The sequence below is a fragment of the Rattus norvegicus genome, chromosome 2 (assembly GCF_036323735.1).
Source record: "Rattus norvegicus strain BN/NHsdMcwi chromosome 2, GRCr8, whole genome shotgun sequence".
Lineage (NCBI taxonomy): Eukaryota > Metazoa > Chordata > Mammalia > Rodentia > Muridae > Rattus > Rattus norvegicus.
This window is the reverse complement of record NC_086020.1, coordinates 198,677,930-198,691,518: the sequence shown is the minus strand read 5'-3', so window position 1 is coordinate 198,691,518 and position 13,589 is coordinate 198,677,930. Positions and strand designations below refer to the sequence as shown.

Below are 13,589 nucleotides of genomic sequence, written 5' to 3'. Positions count from 1 at the left end.
GGGTTAGCCTCCCTGTGTGCGCCTCCTGGGCACTGGGATTTTAACATGGGCTCGGAGACTGCCTTTGTGTGGTGAGCAATTTACTGACTGTTCTCTCCAGCTTAGGGGGACCACTTTAATGCATTCTTAGCCATTTTTGTGGAGAAAGTGGCTTAAGCCTCTTGTGTGAGCTCCCCACCCTCTCCCTGTACTGCACATGTAGAGAAGGAATCAAATTTAAAAATACAGACTCCTCACATCTGCCCATCAGAAAGTCCAATTCAGAGCTGGACATGGTGGCATTCACTTGCAATCCTAGCACTGTGAAGGTGGAGGTAGGAGGATTACCATCTGTTTTAGGGCAGTCTGAGCTACACAAGTTCTTGGCCAGGCTGACTCTGGTGCAAATTGTCATGGGATATGTTAGAATCTCTTAAACCAGACTGATTCAATCCTTGGGGTAAAATCTCCTGCTGGAGGGAGGGAACAGAGCCTGGGTCCTGCCGTCTCCAGACTGAGATGTGGGACCACTGAATGGAAATATTGGCTCAAAATGCTACCCCAGGGCACCGTGGGATGGCTAATGGGTGGCTAACGGCTGAAGGCAGGAAGCTCCCTCGGTGACACGTGTATGTTAGGAGGCTGGGCGGGCAGGTCTGTGAGAAGAGCAAGGGAAGGCGAGACATGCAGAGCTACGACCTTCTGGTGTTCATCTGACAAACCAGCTACAGGGAACACACAACTCCGGAGTTAGCCACGTGTTGTGTCCAGAAGTGTAGAAGCAGACACCGGAGAAAGTGTGCAGTGGGCTGTTAGGCTTCACGGAGGGAGGCAGACCTCGACAGCATAGAGATCGAGGAAAAGACAGGAGCTAGAAAACTTACAGGCAAGCAGCCCGTTTGTGGGAGCCGTTTCCTCATAAATTGTCTCCCATCCTTCAAACTAGAAATGCCCAGTGCTGACTTTCAAGGTGCTGCTTCTCTGGTTGCTGGAGTTTTGACTTTTGAAGGTGGAAAACTAGAAACACTTGCTAAAGAACTGTAGCTCACTCCTCTTAGTAGGTTAGGTACCAAAGTCCAGGCTGTTTTATTTCTAACCCAAATATTGCAAATATACAGAAAATTACCAGTACAAAGTTAAACACGTCCAGATTTATTTACACAATGCTAAAGAGATTTTGCGTTTTATTTCCATTTTGTGGGATGTCGTTATGTGGTCTGGCTTTGCTGTATAATTGACACAGGTTTTTGAAACTTGATAATCCCACCTCACATGCAATGTTCTGTCCCAAGAGGGCAGAAGTCCGGAGTTTTCAGTACACATGCAGTGGTGGTCTTGATCCTGCTCTCCCAGGAAGGCAGCCGCCCCTCACAGCCGGGGGAAGGGCCACATGCTCAGAAAGGGAACAGAAGACCAGAGGGGAGGACAACAGGCACGTGGGGACCCTGAGCGTTTCTGTGCATGGGGATAAGGAGAATGCAGCCCCAACCCTTCTCCCTGGAGGCTCAAACACAGGGACTCGGCTGAGCCACCAGGGGACAGGAGGTCACCTGACCACAGCTGAGGGCATGCGGAGGATGAGAACTGCACTAAAAATTCGGGGCATACTGATAAGTCATTAACATGTACACTATACAGTTTATACATGTATATATGTACACACACACATATATATATATAAAGGTACAGATTGGCTTGTGTTATCTTATATAAACAGATGCAGAGAATGTAGTAGTGTGAGACAGTGCACACAGCAAGTCTTTGAAGACAGTTTCAAGTTAATGCTCCAATTCTTAATGATATAACGAATGGAACCACGAAACCCACCTGCATCTGTGGTTTCAACAAGCCCAGAGCAGCCTGCACCTGGTGCAGGACTGGCCAGTGGGACAGAAAATCTGGCACCTGCTGGCCGGCTCTGGGCTTCCCTGTCACTGATCATATGGCAAACCTTAAACTTTGGTTTTGTTCCAAAAGACATTAAAGTTCATGCTCCTTTTCCCTCTGGTGGGAAGGGGATAGAAAACTGAGATGTGCCCTGCCCGACATCAGCAGTCCAGTGCATCCCTGCTGAGTGTGGAGTTGGGAGGGCTGTACTGATACGTGAGCGAGCCCTTTGCCAGTGTGCAGTGGCAGGGCTCTTCCGAGCGCTGGAGGCTCTCTACCCATGTGCTTTACCTGCAGAGCAGTAAGTGAGCGATGCCATGCCAGCCCTCTCACTCTGGCGCTTGTTGGAATGGCCTTTCTCCCCTCGAGTATCCTGATGAAGGGACAGTTCAGCATACTTAGTCCAGCATGGTTCATAGGCCTGACTATGAATAAAGGAGCCGAGGGTGGCCCATGATACTACAATGCCAGAGAGGAAAGGCTAGGGGACCAGCTGTGAGCAGGCAGGGGACTACACCAGCAGCCTGCACCTGGTGCAGGGGAAAGCCAGGCGCATGGGACTGCACGCATGCAGGTTCAGAGGCAGTGGGGCCCAAGGCTCCTGAGCCCACCCTGCAGCTGCAGTCACTCTCTAAGGGCCTCAAAGCGTTGTTCCATTCAATTCACAGCACAGCGCATTCAGCCACGGCACCGGTCTCAGGAAAACTCCAAGCCCCTAAGGTCCCAAGCCAAGAAAAAAAAATTGGAATTTAAAACTCAGGCCACAATGGACTTTCCAATATGTCTGAGCTGCCTAACAATGCTAAATCCTTCTGCCCAAGTCTCCAGAACCAGCCCATCGGCCACCACAGTGCCGAGAATAGTGGTAAGTTCACCAGTGATGCCGATGCCGCCCCAGGGCTGCACAGGACAAACCAAAGCAGAAGGTTTTTTTGTTTTTTTAAAACAGCTTAAGGAGCTTAAACTGCTGGCTGGGGTCGCACATTTGTGCATGTGAATGCTTCTGGAAGCTGTTGTAGGAGCAGTACCCAAGTCAGTGAGCTACAGAGAGAAGCAAAAGGGCAGAGGACTCATCCAACAGTGACTCTCCAAGGGAGAGAGGGTGCCCCCAATCACCATCACTTTTCGTCTCAGTCATGAAGCAGGGAGATAAACTTGTTCTCCAAAAGAAAACAAAAAGGTGTCAAAATAATGGCTCTGCAAGGAACGCCTCAGCGCCCTCGGCCCCAGCCAGTCGCCCTAGAGAAGCTCTGCTGCCAGGAGCCAGGACCTTGCATAACTTGTGTTTCAGAGCTCCGAGGACTCTGGGTGGCTGACTCAGCCTTTGTTCCTGAGTGCTATCTACGGCAAGAATAGTGCGGTGCTCAAAAGAGAAATGATCCCAAAGCGGCCATGTCCTATAGAAATCCCAGAAACCATTAGCGGCAGAGCACCCCAGTCTTTGATGGCTGGGGACGAGTGTGAAGTCCATCCAGACACTAGGCAAGATCACCATGCACTGGCCTACCTACCCACACCAACCTGGGGATGTGCTGGGAGAGACTGTAGTGGAAACACATCTCTCCCCTTGGCAGGGGGTGAGGCTGGACTTTGATAACTTATGAGCTGCTATATCTTTGGAATTATTTTAGAATCATTACAAAGTGAACAAGCTAAAGACTAGAGCATCCTCTGGTCTTCTCTTCCCAGAAACGACCCTAACTTCATTTTCTAGACCACGTTCCATGACTCATGGAGCTGCAAGTCAGCATCTCTCTGGCTCTCCCTCCTCTTCCTCCCCTCTTTCCCTGACACTGTTTGTTCCCTCTGGGGAGGAGCGGACTCGGCCATCTGCTCACGAATTCTGACAAGCTAGTTTGGCACATTTACTTTCCACTGACTTTCTAGTCACAGAATGAAGTGACAGCAAGATGGACCTACTAAAGAATGTCCTAGTGGTAGTTGGAGGGACTGATCAGCACAGCAGGGGGAGGGACACCAGAGACCTACACCCCATCTTCCTGTCCAGCCAATGTCTAAGCTGTATTCAGATGAATCTCTGTACCTTTCCCCTACCAGATGGCCGCCCCCACATCCGCCAATCTCATTCTACAACTTACTTAATTTGGAAAAATATCAGATAGAAAATTTCCTTAAATTTAAAACACGAAAGCAATGTATCAACCACACACAGCACCATCTAGAAACGTGCCTTCAGTGGGTTTAGCCAAAGGGTTCTGGATAACAACCAACTCAGCTAAACTGGGGGAAGTGGGAGGATAGTCTGGTAACGTAACTTTGAGTCTGAAAAAGTCCATCAACCTGAAAACACTCCTAGTCCCAGTTCTCTGAACGGGAGCAACCTCAGAGGAAGCAATAAGCAGCCATGGCGGTAGCTCGACACTGAGCCTTTACAGTGGGTGATGGTAAAAATGGACAGCTATGGCTGTCAGTCTGGTGGCCGCATTGTGCCCTGAACAACGAACTCCAGGAAAGGGATGGCGGAGCCTGGGCAGGCTTCGAGCCAAGCCTTGACAGCGCCACTGGCACCACAAAGCACAGCTTGAAAGAGCTTGGAAGCAGCCAGTTTTGTCTTTAATAGGTGTTAGATCTAGTCAATTCTGTCCCTCCCTCCTTCTTGCCACAAGAATAATATTGCCCTGTAAGTTTTCCCTATTTAGTGTGTTGGAAGCACATGATTAAGTTAGTTGCCAAAGGGCAATTAACAAGGGTATTGCCTAATTAAACGGGAAAAGAAAAGTCACTGTGCCTTAGAGTCGTGGTTGGGGGTGGGGTGGGGGTGAGGAAGCCGCAGCAGGGCTGGTGCACTGGTGCACGGTACTCTTTGAACAGGGCTGTCCACGGATGGAGGGAAGCTGGCCAGGCGGCGCCAGTCACTGCACCCTCTGTTTCCTTCTCTGAGGTGGCTTCGCATGACCAGCAGAGCCCAGGGACAGCACCAGGTATGATGTGGGAGTTGAGTTGATGGTGGAGTTGGCAGATGCCCTGGGGCGGGCACCAGACAGGACACACAAGAGTGGGGGCAGCGAAGCAATCCCTTTGAATCCCAAGTCATGTCCCTTAACATACAAAACAAACCGAGAGAAGCCTAAAGCCCACACTTTTACAAAAGACAGAAATTGAAACAAAAATGTTAAAGAATTTAAAATTGCCCCCCTCTTTTCAGAGCCAACTGAGATCAGTTGGGGTCCCCACCCCCACCCTGCTTTCTTTAGTGTAGGTCCTTTGGGCGTGGGTGGAAGCGGCAGAAAGAGAGCTGGGGCCGACGCAGTGGGGGATTTATTTCCCCAAGTCAGAGCCTCAGGGAATGTAGGAGGTACTGTGGCTCCATGCACACTCAGTCCCAGCTCCTCAGAAGAGCTATTCCAGGAGGTCCTGAAAAGAGAGACACGTGCCCGTTACTGACGAATCAGAAATCTACTCTGAAAGCAATCGCCTACTTGCTCTGCAGCCCTTGCCATTCCAGTGCTGCCTCAGGTGGGCGCATCACAGCTTGGTCTCCTTGTATTTTTTCTTTTAAACTTAAGATAGATTGACTGATTTTCATTGTATATGCACGGGAGGCCAGAAGAAGGCATCGGACTCCCTGGAACTAGAGATCCAGAGAGTGACGAGCCAGCAGAGAATGGAGCCGAGGTTTTCAGAGTAGCAAGTGCTTTTAACCCCTAAGCCATTTTTCTCCAGACTGTCTCGATCACAAGGATAAAAGTAATTCTTTTTAAGACTCAAACTTTTCGCCAGACGGTAGCAGTGCACACCTTCAATCCCAGCACTTGAGAGGCAGATGCAGGCAGATGAGTTTGAGGGCAGCCTGGTCTACTAGACCTAGAGCTAGTTCTAAGACGGCCAAGATTACACAAACCCTGTCTCAAAAAAACAAACAGATACAAGAAAATAAGACTGAAAATTTTGGGTAATCCCTCAAGAAGAAAGTGTCTCACCTCGTCTGAATCATCGTGATAACCGCTTTTAGCGTGGGAGGCCGTATCCAAAGCCTCCACCCCGTCAGCCTCTGCGTGCTGCTGAAGCACCGAGTACCGGTGCACCAGGAACCTGTGGAGGGACCCTGGTTAGGTTCCGGAGTGGAGGAGGGAGCATTTCCTATAGCATGGAATTTCCTCAATTTTCCACACTCACGCCACACAGCATGGAGACACAAGATACAGAAATGGACCTCATCTTCAGGGGTTATCATTAACTTCCTAGAGTCTGACAAGAGAACTGGACCACATGGGCTGGGCTGGCTTTCGGTTTGGATTCGGTAGCTCTGACCCAGTTCCACATTTCTTACCTTCCGCCACAGACATACTTCTTCACAATGAGGACTCCTGCTACGACAGTGACAAGCATCAGTCCCACGATGGCCAGGATGATAGGGACAGAACTCGACTTGGAATTCTTGATAAATTAAAACAAACAGAGCAGCAGTTAGGTGTGCAGAGTCTATGGCTGCATTCATACAGTCCAACGCATGTAGGCAGGGTACATCCACCCCCCCAGATGACACGGGGCTAGCACTCCAGCAGGGGGACTCTCAACTGCAGCTGCCTGGAAGCTATGGTGCAGGGCCGTCAATGTCAAAGTCACAGTGGAAGTCTTGGCAACTGCCTCAAAGCAGACATGTCCAACCTTTTCACATTGCAACATGATGTCATCTATAAAGTTCATGCTTAAGAACTGCTCAATTGAATTACCGGAAAAAAGAAACTGCAGGAAGAATTCACACTTGAAATAAGTTTACAATTTTGTGTCGGGCTGCCTTTATAGCTATTCTTGGTTGTATGTGACCCTGGGGCCACAGGTTGGACATGCCTAGAAGATTGCTATGATCACTGTGACTGTTCCCTGTCCCTCATTTACAACTCCTGGAGGCTATGGGAGGAGCCGGAAAGAAGACTGTGAGAACAGGGTGCTGAATGAATCTGTTACTAGACTATCATCTTTGAAGACGTGTGTCAATGCTACTCCAGGCAGGCCATTAGATGGCACGAAGGTTTCTGTTGTTGCTAACTTTTGGCATGTTTTTACAGATAGGCCTTATCAGGTCATTGTTTGCGTGTAACCTACCTGCGTCTGGGTAGGAGATAGGAAGTGTGTGTTTTCAGTGTATCCAAGAGGAGGCGCAGCTGGATTCTGGGACAAGCTGTGTCCCTGTGGGCGGGAGTCCTGTGCAATCACACACACACAAACACTCTGAGGACAGCTACCAGCAGTCCAGGGCAGGATGCAGAGGAGGAGCCTGCCCCCCCTTACCAATACACACACCCACACACTCTTCCCTCATAGCCTTCAGAGTCCCTCCCTTGTTTCCTTCCTTTGAACAGCAGGGAGGAGGAGCTGGGATTGATGGCTTCTTAACCTTTTATATTACACATGAGGAAGATGGGCCCTCAGGTTACCTTCCAAGTCACTGCTGGCCCTGTGCTGCTTTACCAGGAAGCCTCCCTAGTTACCCCATCTCCAGAGCTCCACCAGACAGATCAGTACCACTCTTCCTATGACTTGATGTGAGGCAGTCCATTATGACCACAGTTCAGCTTTTGGTTTTTTTTTTTTTTTTTCTTTTTTTCAGAGCTGGGGACTGAACCCAGGGCCTTGTGCTTGCTAGGCAAGCGCTCTACCACTGAGCTAAATCCCCACTCCTCAGCTTTCGTTTTAGCACAGTTAGCATGCACCAGCACAAAAGTCCCTACCCACTGTGCAGGGCTCTCCTCTGTGCGTGCAAATCTCCAGTCCATAGCTCTTTTTTTTTTTTTTTTTTCTTTTCTTCTTTTTTCTTTTTTTTGGAGCTGGGGACCGAACCCAGGGCCTTGCGCTTGCTAGGCAAGCGCTCTACCACTGAGCTAAATCCCCAACCCCCAGTCCATAGCTCTTTATGGTCTTATTCTTCTGTTATTTTTTTTCAGAGGCTTGTTTGTTTTTAAATTTTTATTTGTAAGTTTGTGTGTGGGCACGTGTGCATGAGTGTGTGTGACATTGAGTGCAGTGCCCACAGAATCCAGAAGAGTGTCACATCCCTAGGAGCTGAAGGTACAGGAGTGGTGAGCGGCCTGACATAGGCGCTCGGAACCAAACTGGGGTCCTGTACAGGAGCAGTGGGCACTGTTGAGGACTGAGCCACCTCTCTAGTCCCAGGTGTTTGTTTTGGAGACAGTGTCTCATGTAGCCCAGGTTGACTTTCAACGAACTTCTGATCCTCCTGCCTTAGTTCCCGAGTGTGGAGTGTGTGTGGTTGTTCATGTGTTGCTGGGGACTGAAGTCAGGCTTCATGTATGCTAGGCAAATACTTGACCTACTGAGCTACAGTGCCCGCCCTTCCCTTCTGTTTTTAAACTTTGGCTAGCATGTAAAAAGTTCATCTATCATCAGGAGACAGCAGGGGATGGTTCAACATGGGTATCCCTCACTGACTGAGCACAACTCTTAAATCTTTTCTTCCGAATGACTCTTGGGCCTCAGAAACTCTACAGCTCCATGCTGCTAAGACTTTTATAACTTTATATAATCCCATTTCCCTCAAACACACACCAGCTCTTAGTAGGACGAACTTGTCACTAGGGTATGACACGTGATGGGTCCTTCATCCTGACAACTTCCTGTGCAAGGCTCCGCAGAACACTGTGGCCATCCCAAACTGATCCTAAGTGTAAGTTCTTCCTGACAGAATGTGAAATCCTGCCTGTGCCCAGAACCTAGGTTTGTTTTCAACACACCTGCTTCTTGGGGTTTAAGAAGTTGCTTGTGCATTTCTTCTTCAAGTCTTTTACTTCTCGGGCCGGATTCATTCCCCCTTGGCATCTGTCTCCTGGGATTTTCCGGTACCTGAAGGGCAGAGGGGCTTGGTCAGAGGCCGGCAGTGGCTGTGCTGGTGTCTAGGGAAGACAGAGGGACAGTAGCTAGGGCTTCCTGACCCCTGCTTTGCAGGAATTGCAGCCATCCTGTCTAGCAGGCTGTGAAGTATATGGAACCTCGAAGAAGCAAGTTTATGAAAGTCTCCCAAAACCCCAAAGCGACAAATTGGAAGCAGCAGTGATGCTGGGTGAAGGCCAGCTGCTGGTTCTGAAGATGGATGTCTGTGAGCAAACAGGCTCCAACTCACCGCAGTGAGGAGGATCTCTACAGAGCAGCGGAGAGGTCAAGGAGCTGATCCGAGGCTAAGCCAAGCAGAGAAGACATGATTCATGTCTGTATTAGCCAGTGTGCAAGAAGCATCATACATATACATACCACACACACATCACCACATATATACAGCACATACACACATATAACACATACACACCACACATCATATACACAGTGTCTATATTAGTATGCAAGCAGCAACTCACACATACATATCACACACATATCACCACATATACACAGCACACATACAACAACATACACTACACATCACATGCACACACATGATAAATAAGTATATTAATGTGCAAGAAGCATCACACACACATACAACCACACACTGTACACCCCTCCCCAGACACTACACACACCATACAGCACATACACGATAGCTATCTGTATTAACGTGCAAGTATCACACACACACACACACACACACACCATACATACCACACAAACACACCACACTACACACACACCACACACTACATACCTATACCACACACACCACATATATACATTACACATGTAAATGTCTGTAATGTACAAGAAGCATTACACACATATACCATACACATACAACATATAAACACACCACACATATACACACTATACATACCACATATACGTATAATACACACTATACATACCATATATATGCATCGCATCACACACACACACACACACACACACACAAAAGTAGAGGAGAAAAAGGGAAGGAGAAGGGGTGGAAAGAAGATAATTTTTTTTTTTTAACTAGAATATATCCCTGGGCTCTTGCCTCTTTGCAAAAAACAGATTTGAAAGCTGCAGAAAGTTCTTGTCTCTGAGAAGGTGAGGAAATCTGAGCAAAGCTCAGCCTTCGCTTGCTCTCAGCCTCTGTCTTTAACCCGCTGTTTCCCACCAGCTGAGCAGCAGCACTTCTGATGCGCAGGTCTGGATGATCATGGGGCTCTTGTTTGTTTTCAGGGGCTTTTGTTTTTCCATTTCTTTTTTAAATTGGATATTTCTTATTTACATTTCAAATGTTATTCCCTTTCCCGGTTTCCTGTCCATCAGCCCCCTAACCCCTCCCCTCCCATTCTTTAAGGGTGTTCCCCCCCATACACCCCCTTACCCCCTAACAATTCCCTACACTGGGGGTCCAACCTTGGCAGAACCAAGGGCTTAGGGGCTTTTGTTTTTAGGACAGGGTCTCACTATGTAGCTCTTGCTGCTCTGGAACTCACTAGGTAGTCCAGGCAGGCCTTGAACCTACAGAGATTAGTCTGCCTTTGCCTCCCAAGCAAGTGCTGGAATTAAAGGTGTTTGCCACCACACCCAACAATTTTCAGGGACTTAAATGGCCACAACTCAAGTAACTATGCAGGTGACCTTTTGATGACCCAGCACAATTCCATTGGTAATTTTTTGATATTAAAGGATCCAAAACCTCCAACCTGAGACTATGGGAGCGCCATTTCTGAGCGTGTACGTGAGTGCGTGTGTGAGTGTGTGAGTGTGTGTGTGTGTGTGTGTGTGTGTGTGTGTGTGTTCTGTGAGAAACTAGGAAGCTAAGTTACACATGTGTCCATGTTTATTCGTGCCCATGTAAGCCACTTTCCGCTTCTTTCTCAGGACAGGGCTTTCTAAGTGAAATGGCGAGCCCAGAACTAGTTGTGTGGTACAGACTGCTGTTGAACTGAAGGGGACCTCCTACCCCGTGGCCTGAGTGCTGGGATAACAGACATGCACTGTCCATCAAGTTTCATCCTGTCTCATCGGGAAGTCCTGTTGTGTCAATGTACTGTTTTGTGGACTGAAATATTATGCGGTAGACACCATGGGCCCCGGGGTAGAGGCAGGGCCACTGTCTAGGGGGTCTTCTGTGTTGTTCCAGGGCCTGCACAGTCTTAGCATTTCTATGCCTTGCTGTCAGACACATGTCTGTCCCTTCACTGTACCCAACACTGAGTCCTGAAGAAAGCTCATTAACCAGTAACACAAATGGGAAGGGGAGTCACTGGGAGAATGCTGCCCCCGCTCCTGTGGGGGCCACTAAATGTAAAAGTGGAAAACTCTTGTTCCTCATTTGCACTGGAGTCGATGGCCCCAGGAGGCCCATGGCTGCCACTTGGATGTGGCAAATGACAGAAGGTCTACTAGATGGTGATTTCGTGAATGTTCTGGAATACTGCTCATTCAAACCACGTGGCCATAAGCTGCTGTGGCTCAGGGCAGTGAGATCTTGCTTGCCTTGGGGAGGCCGCCTTACCCATTTGTGGTCAGGTGCTCCTCTTTGCCATACAGACAGAACTCTAACTCATGACCCTTCAGTTCCGGCTGCTCCACACACTCTGAGGCATTCTCTGGACGGAAGTAGCCAAAGTCACTGTAAGAATCAACAATAAGGATACTTTTGAAGTTGCCTGCCTATGTGCCAGCATGTGCCAAGGTCGAGTGGACGGCTGACATTCCCACCAAGGGTGCTCCAGCTGAGGTCAGAACAGTTGTTGGGAGCAGGTTGGGAAGCTATGGCACCTCTGCAGGTCCATGCTAGAATCTTCAGTGTCTTCCTCAGCCCCCCTCCCCACCCGTGTTGAAGGTGTGGTCCCCAGTGTGAGAGGTGGTAGAGTGTTTAAAGGATAGGGCCTAATGAAACCGACTTATTTACTTGTTTAAGTGCCACAGGGACTGAATTGCTCTGCCTCACACTTCTGCCCGGAAGGCTGCTCAAGCTCCAGGACGCCTGCATGTCCATACCCAAGCATGGAGGCAACAGTTAATGTCAGGCGTCTTCCTCTCTGCCTCTCCTCCTTATTTTTTGAGACAGGGTCTCTCACTGAACTTGGAGCTCACTGATGGACTAGATGGGTGGGCCAGTGAACTCCAGATCCGCCTGTCTCTCCCCCACGCCTAACACGGAAGTCTCAGGGGTGTGTTGCCTTATGTGGCTGCTAAGGGTCAGAATTCAGTCTTATGTGCAACAAGCACTCAGGCCACTGACCCAGCTCCCTCCCCGCCCGATCCACTCCATGCTGTCTCTTTGTAGTCTCACATCCACCCTCCCTTCTGTGTTCTCCCAGGAAATGAGATCCTGCCTCTTCTCCCAGGTTGACCCTCGACATGGATAGCATCCATGTTTTGGCCCTGCTTTCCCACCACCCTGAGTCCTTGCACATGAAAGCATGAGAAAGGACAGCCACTCTCCCCCGCTCATTAGTGTTGTCTCCTCAGCCAACAGATGTCTACCCTAGAAATCATCCCTTATCTTTTCATTGGGCAAATCTCTCCCTCCCTCTCTTCCTTCGCTTTCCCATCTCTCTTTCTTGGGATTGAATTCAGGGCCTGATGGGCTGACAAGTACTCTATCCCTGAGCCATATCCTGTGTCTGGCCATATTTCTTGTGAGAATACTGTTAATTACTGTTTTGCTCATTTAGACTATTACCCACCCCCAGCCCCTAGTGCTGGGACTTAACCCAGACTCTCACATATGCTAAGCAAGCACGTCACCACTAGTCTACACCATGTCTCTGCTCCTCAGTTACGTTTTATTTCCTGTATTTTTTACTTCAACACCCTCTGCAACCTTGGAAGTGAATGTCTGAGGCCCCACAAAGCTTACTGGCCATCAAAGCTAACATTTTCTCCTGTCTGTCTAACAACAGTACATTTCTTCCACCATTTGAAAGGGAAATTTAGCTTGAATGTCCTCCACCTGGACTCCCACCCATACTTTTTTTAAAATGTAGCTGTAGCAGGCCTGGGCACACAAATGCCAGCATCCATCCATACTCCGTTTGATATCACCTCCTCCACAAGCCACGGGGATGCTTTTCTCCTCACCTACCGCTGCTGGTGTGTGAGCCTGGTGACTGGAAGAGGCTTTCAAGCACTGCTGTCTGTCTTAGCATTAAAGGGGGAGGTTCTGAGGAGTGGATCGAAGACCGATCTGCCTCACACAAGCATTCTCAGAACCCTGCGCTCTGCAGGGCCCCAGCACGTTAGGAGGCAACAGCTCAGGGAAAGAGGCCACCAGAAGTGAGGCAAAGATTGGGACAACCGTTCAGAGCGGCCCCAGGCTTGCCTAGCAGCCAAAGGTGAGCTGATTGCTGTGCTTCCTGTGGAAGTGAGACACAGGGCTGGACCTCAGTCTCCTTCAGACCTGCACTGAGCTGTCACCTGTAGCTCAGGAATATGACGAGGGGACAAGAGTACTAGCTGTCCTCTTTGTCCACGTGCTTTAGGGGGCCTACTTTTACTTCCTGTCAGTATCCGTCACAATCAACAAGTTATCACCTGCTATGAGGCAGTTCTTATTTTGCCCCAAATTTCCTCATTTAAGTGACACTGGCCTCTTGCATATCAACTGATAGCAGACCTCATAACTAACTCTTGCCCCTGATGATCCTGAATCTTAGGGAGTATCTCCTGGTGGCCTCTAAACTCACTGAGACCTAGGCACCATGGACATACTGATGTCACCTCTAGTCTCAGGACCAAACCACCTACCTTCAGTCCTCAGCCTTGTAGATGACCCAAAGCTTAGAGCCTTCCAGAATGCTGCCTGCAAAGCCCAATTTCCTCCCTACCCCCGAACTGCTTTTCCTGTTGTT

General features: G+C 49.1%; 1 protein-coding gene across 4 annotated transcripts in view; it reads right to left on the bottom strand.

Annotated features, from left to right (window-relative positions):
* Window positions 1-1,037: 1,037 nt before the first annotated feature.
* The window catches only part of Sort1 (sortilin 1), an 81,016-nt gene continuing 68,464 nt past the window's right edge, over window positions 1,038-13,589 (bottom strand). For 2 of the 4 annotated variants that reach the window (XM_006233194.5, XM_006233195.5), the window contains exons 16-21: window positions 11,246-11,362; window positions 8,580-8,688; window positions 6,934-7,032; window positions 6,158-6,264; window positions 5,808-5,919; window positions 1,111-5,241 (exon numbers count right to left, since the gene is read on the bottom strand). In XM_006233194.5, coding sequence (XP_006233256.1) covers window positions 5,227-5,241; window positions 5,808-5,919; window positions 6,158-6,264; window positions 6,934-7,032; window positions 8,580-8,688; window positions 11,246-11,362 — 559 coding nt within the window. In that variant the 3' untranslated portion in view covers window positions 1,111-5,226. Of the gene's footprint in view, window positions 5,242-5,807; window positions 5,920-6,157; window positions 6,265-6,933; window positions 7,033-8,579; window positions 8,689-11,245; window positions 11,363-13,589 lie in introns of all 4 variants that reach the window. The other 2 variants (NM_031767.1, XM_006233196.5) reach the window with 2 other exon arrangements.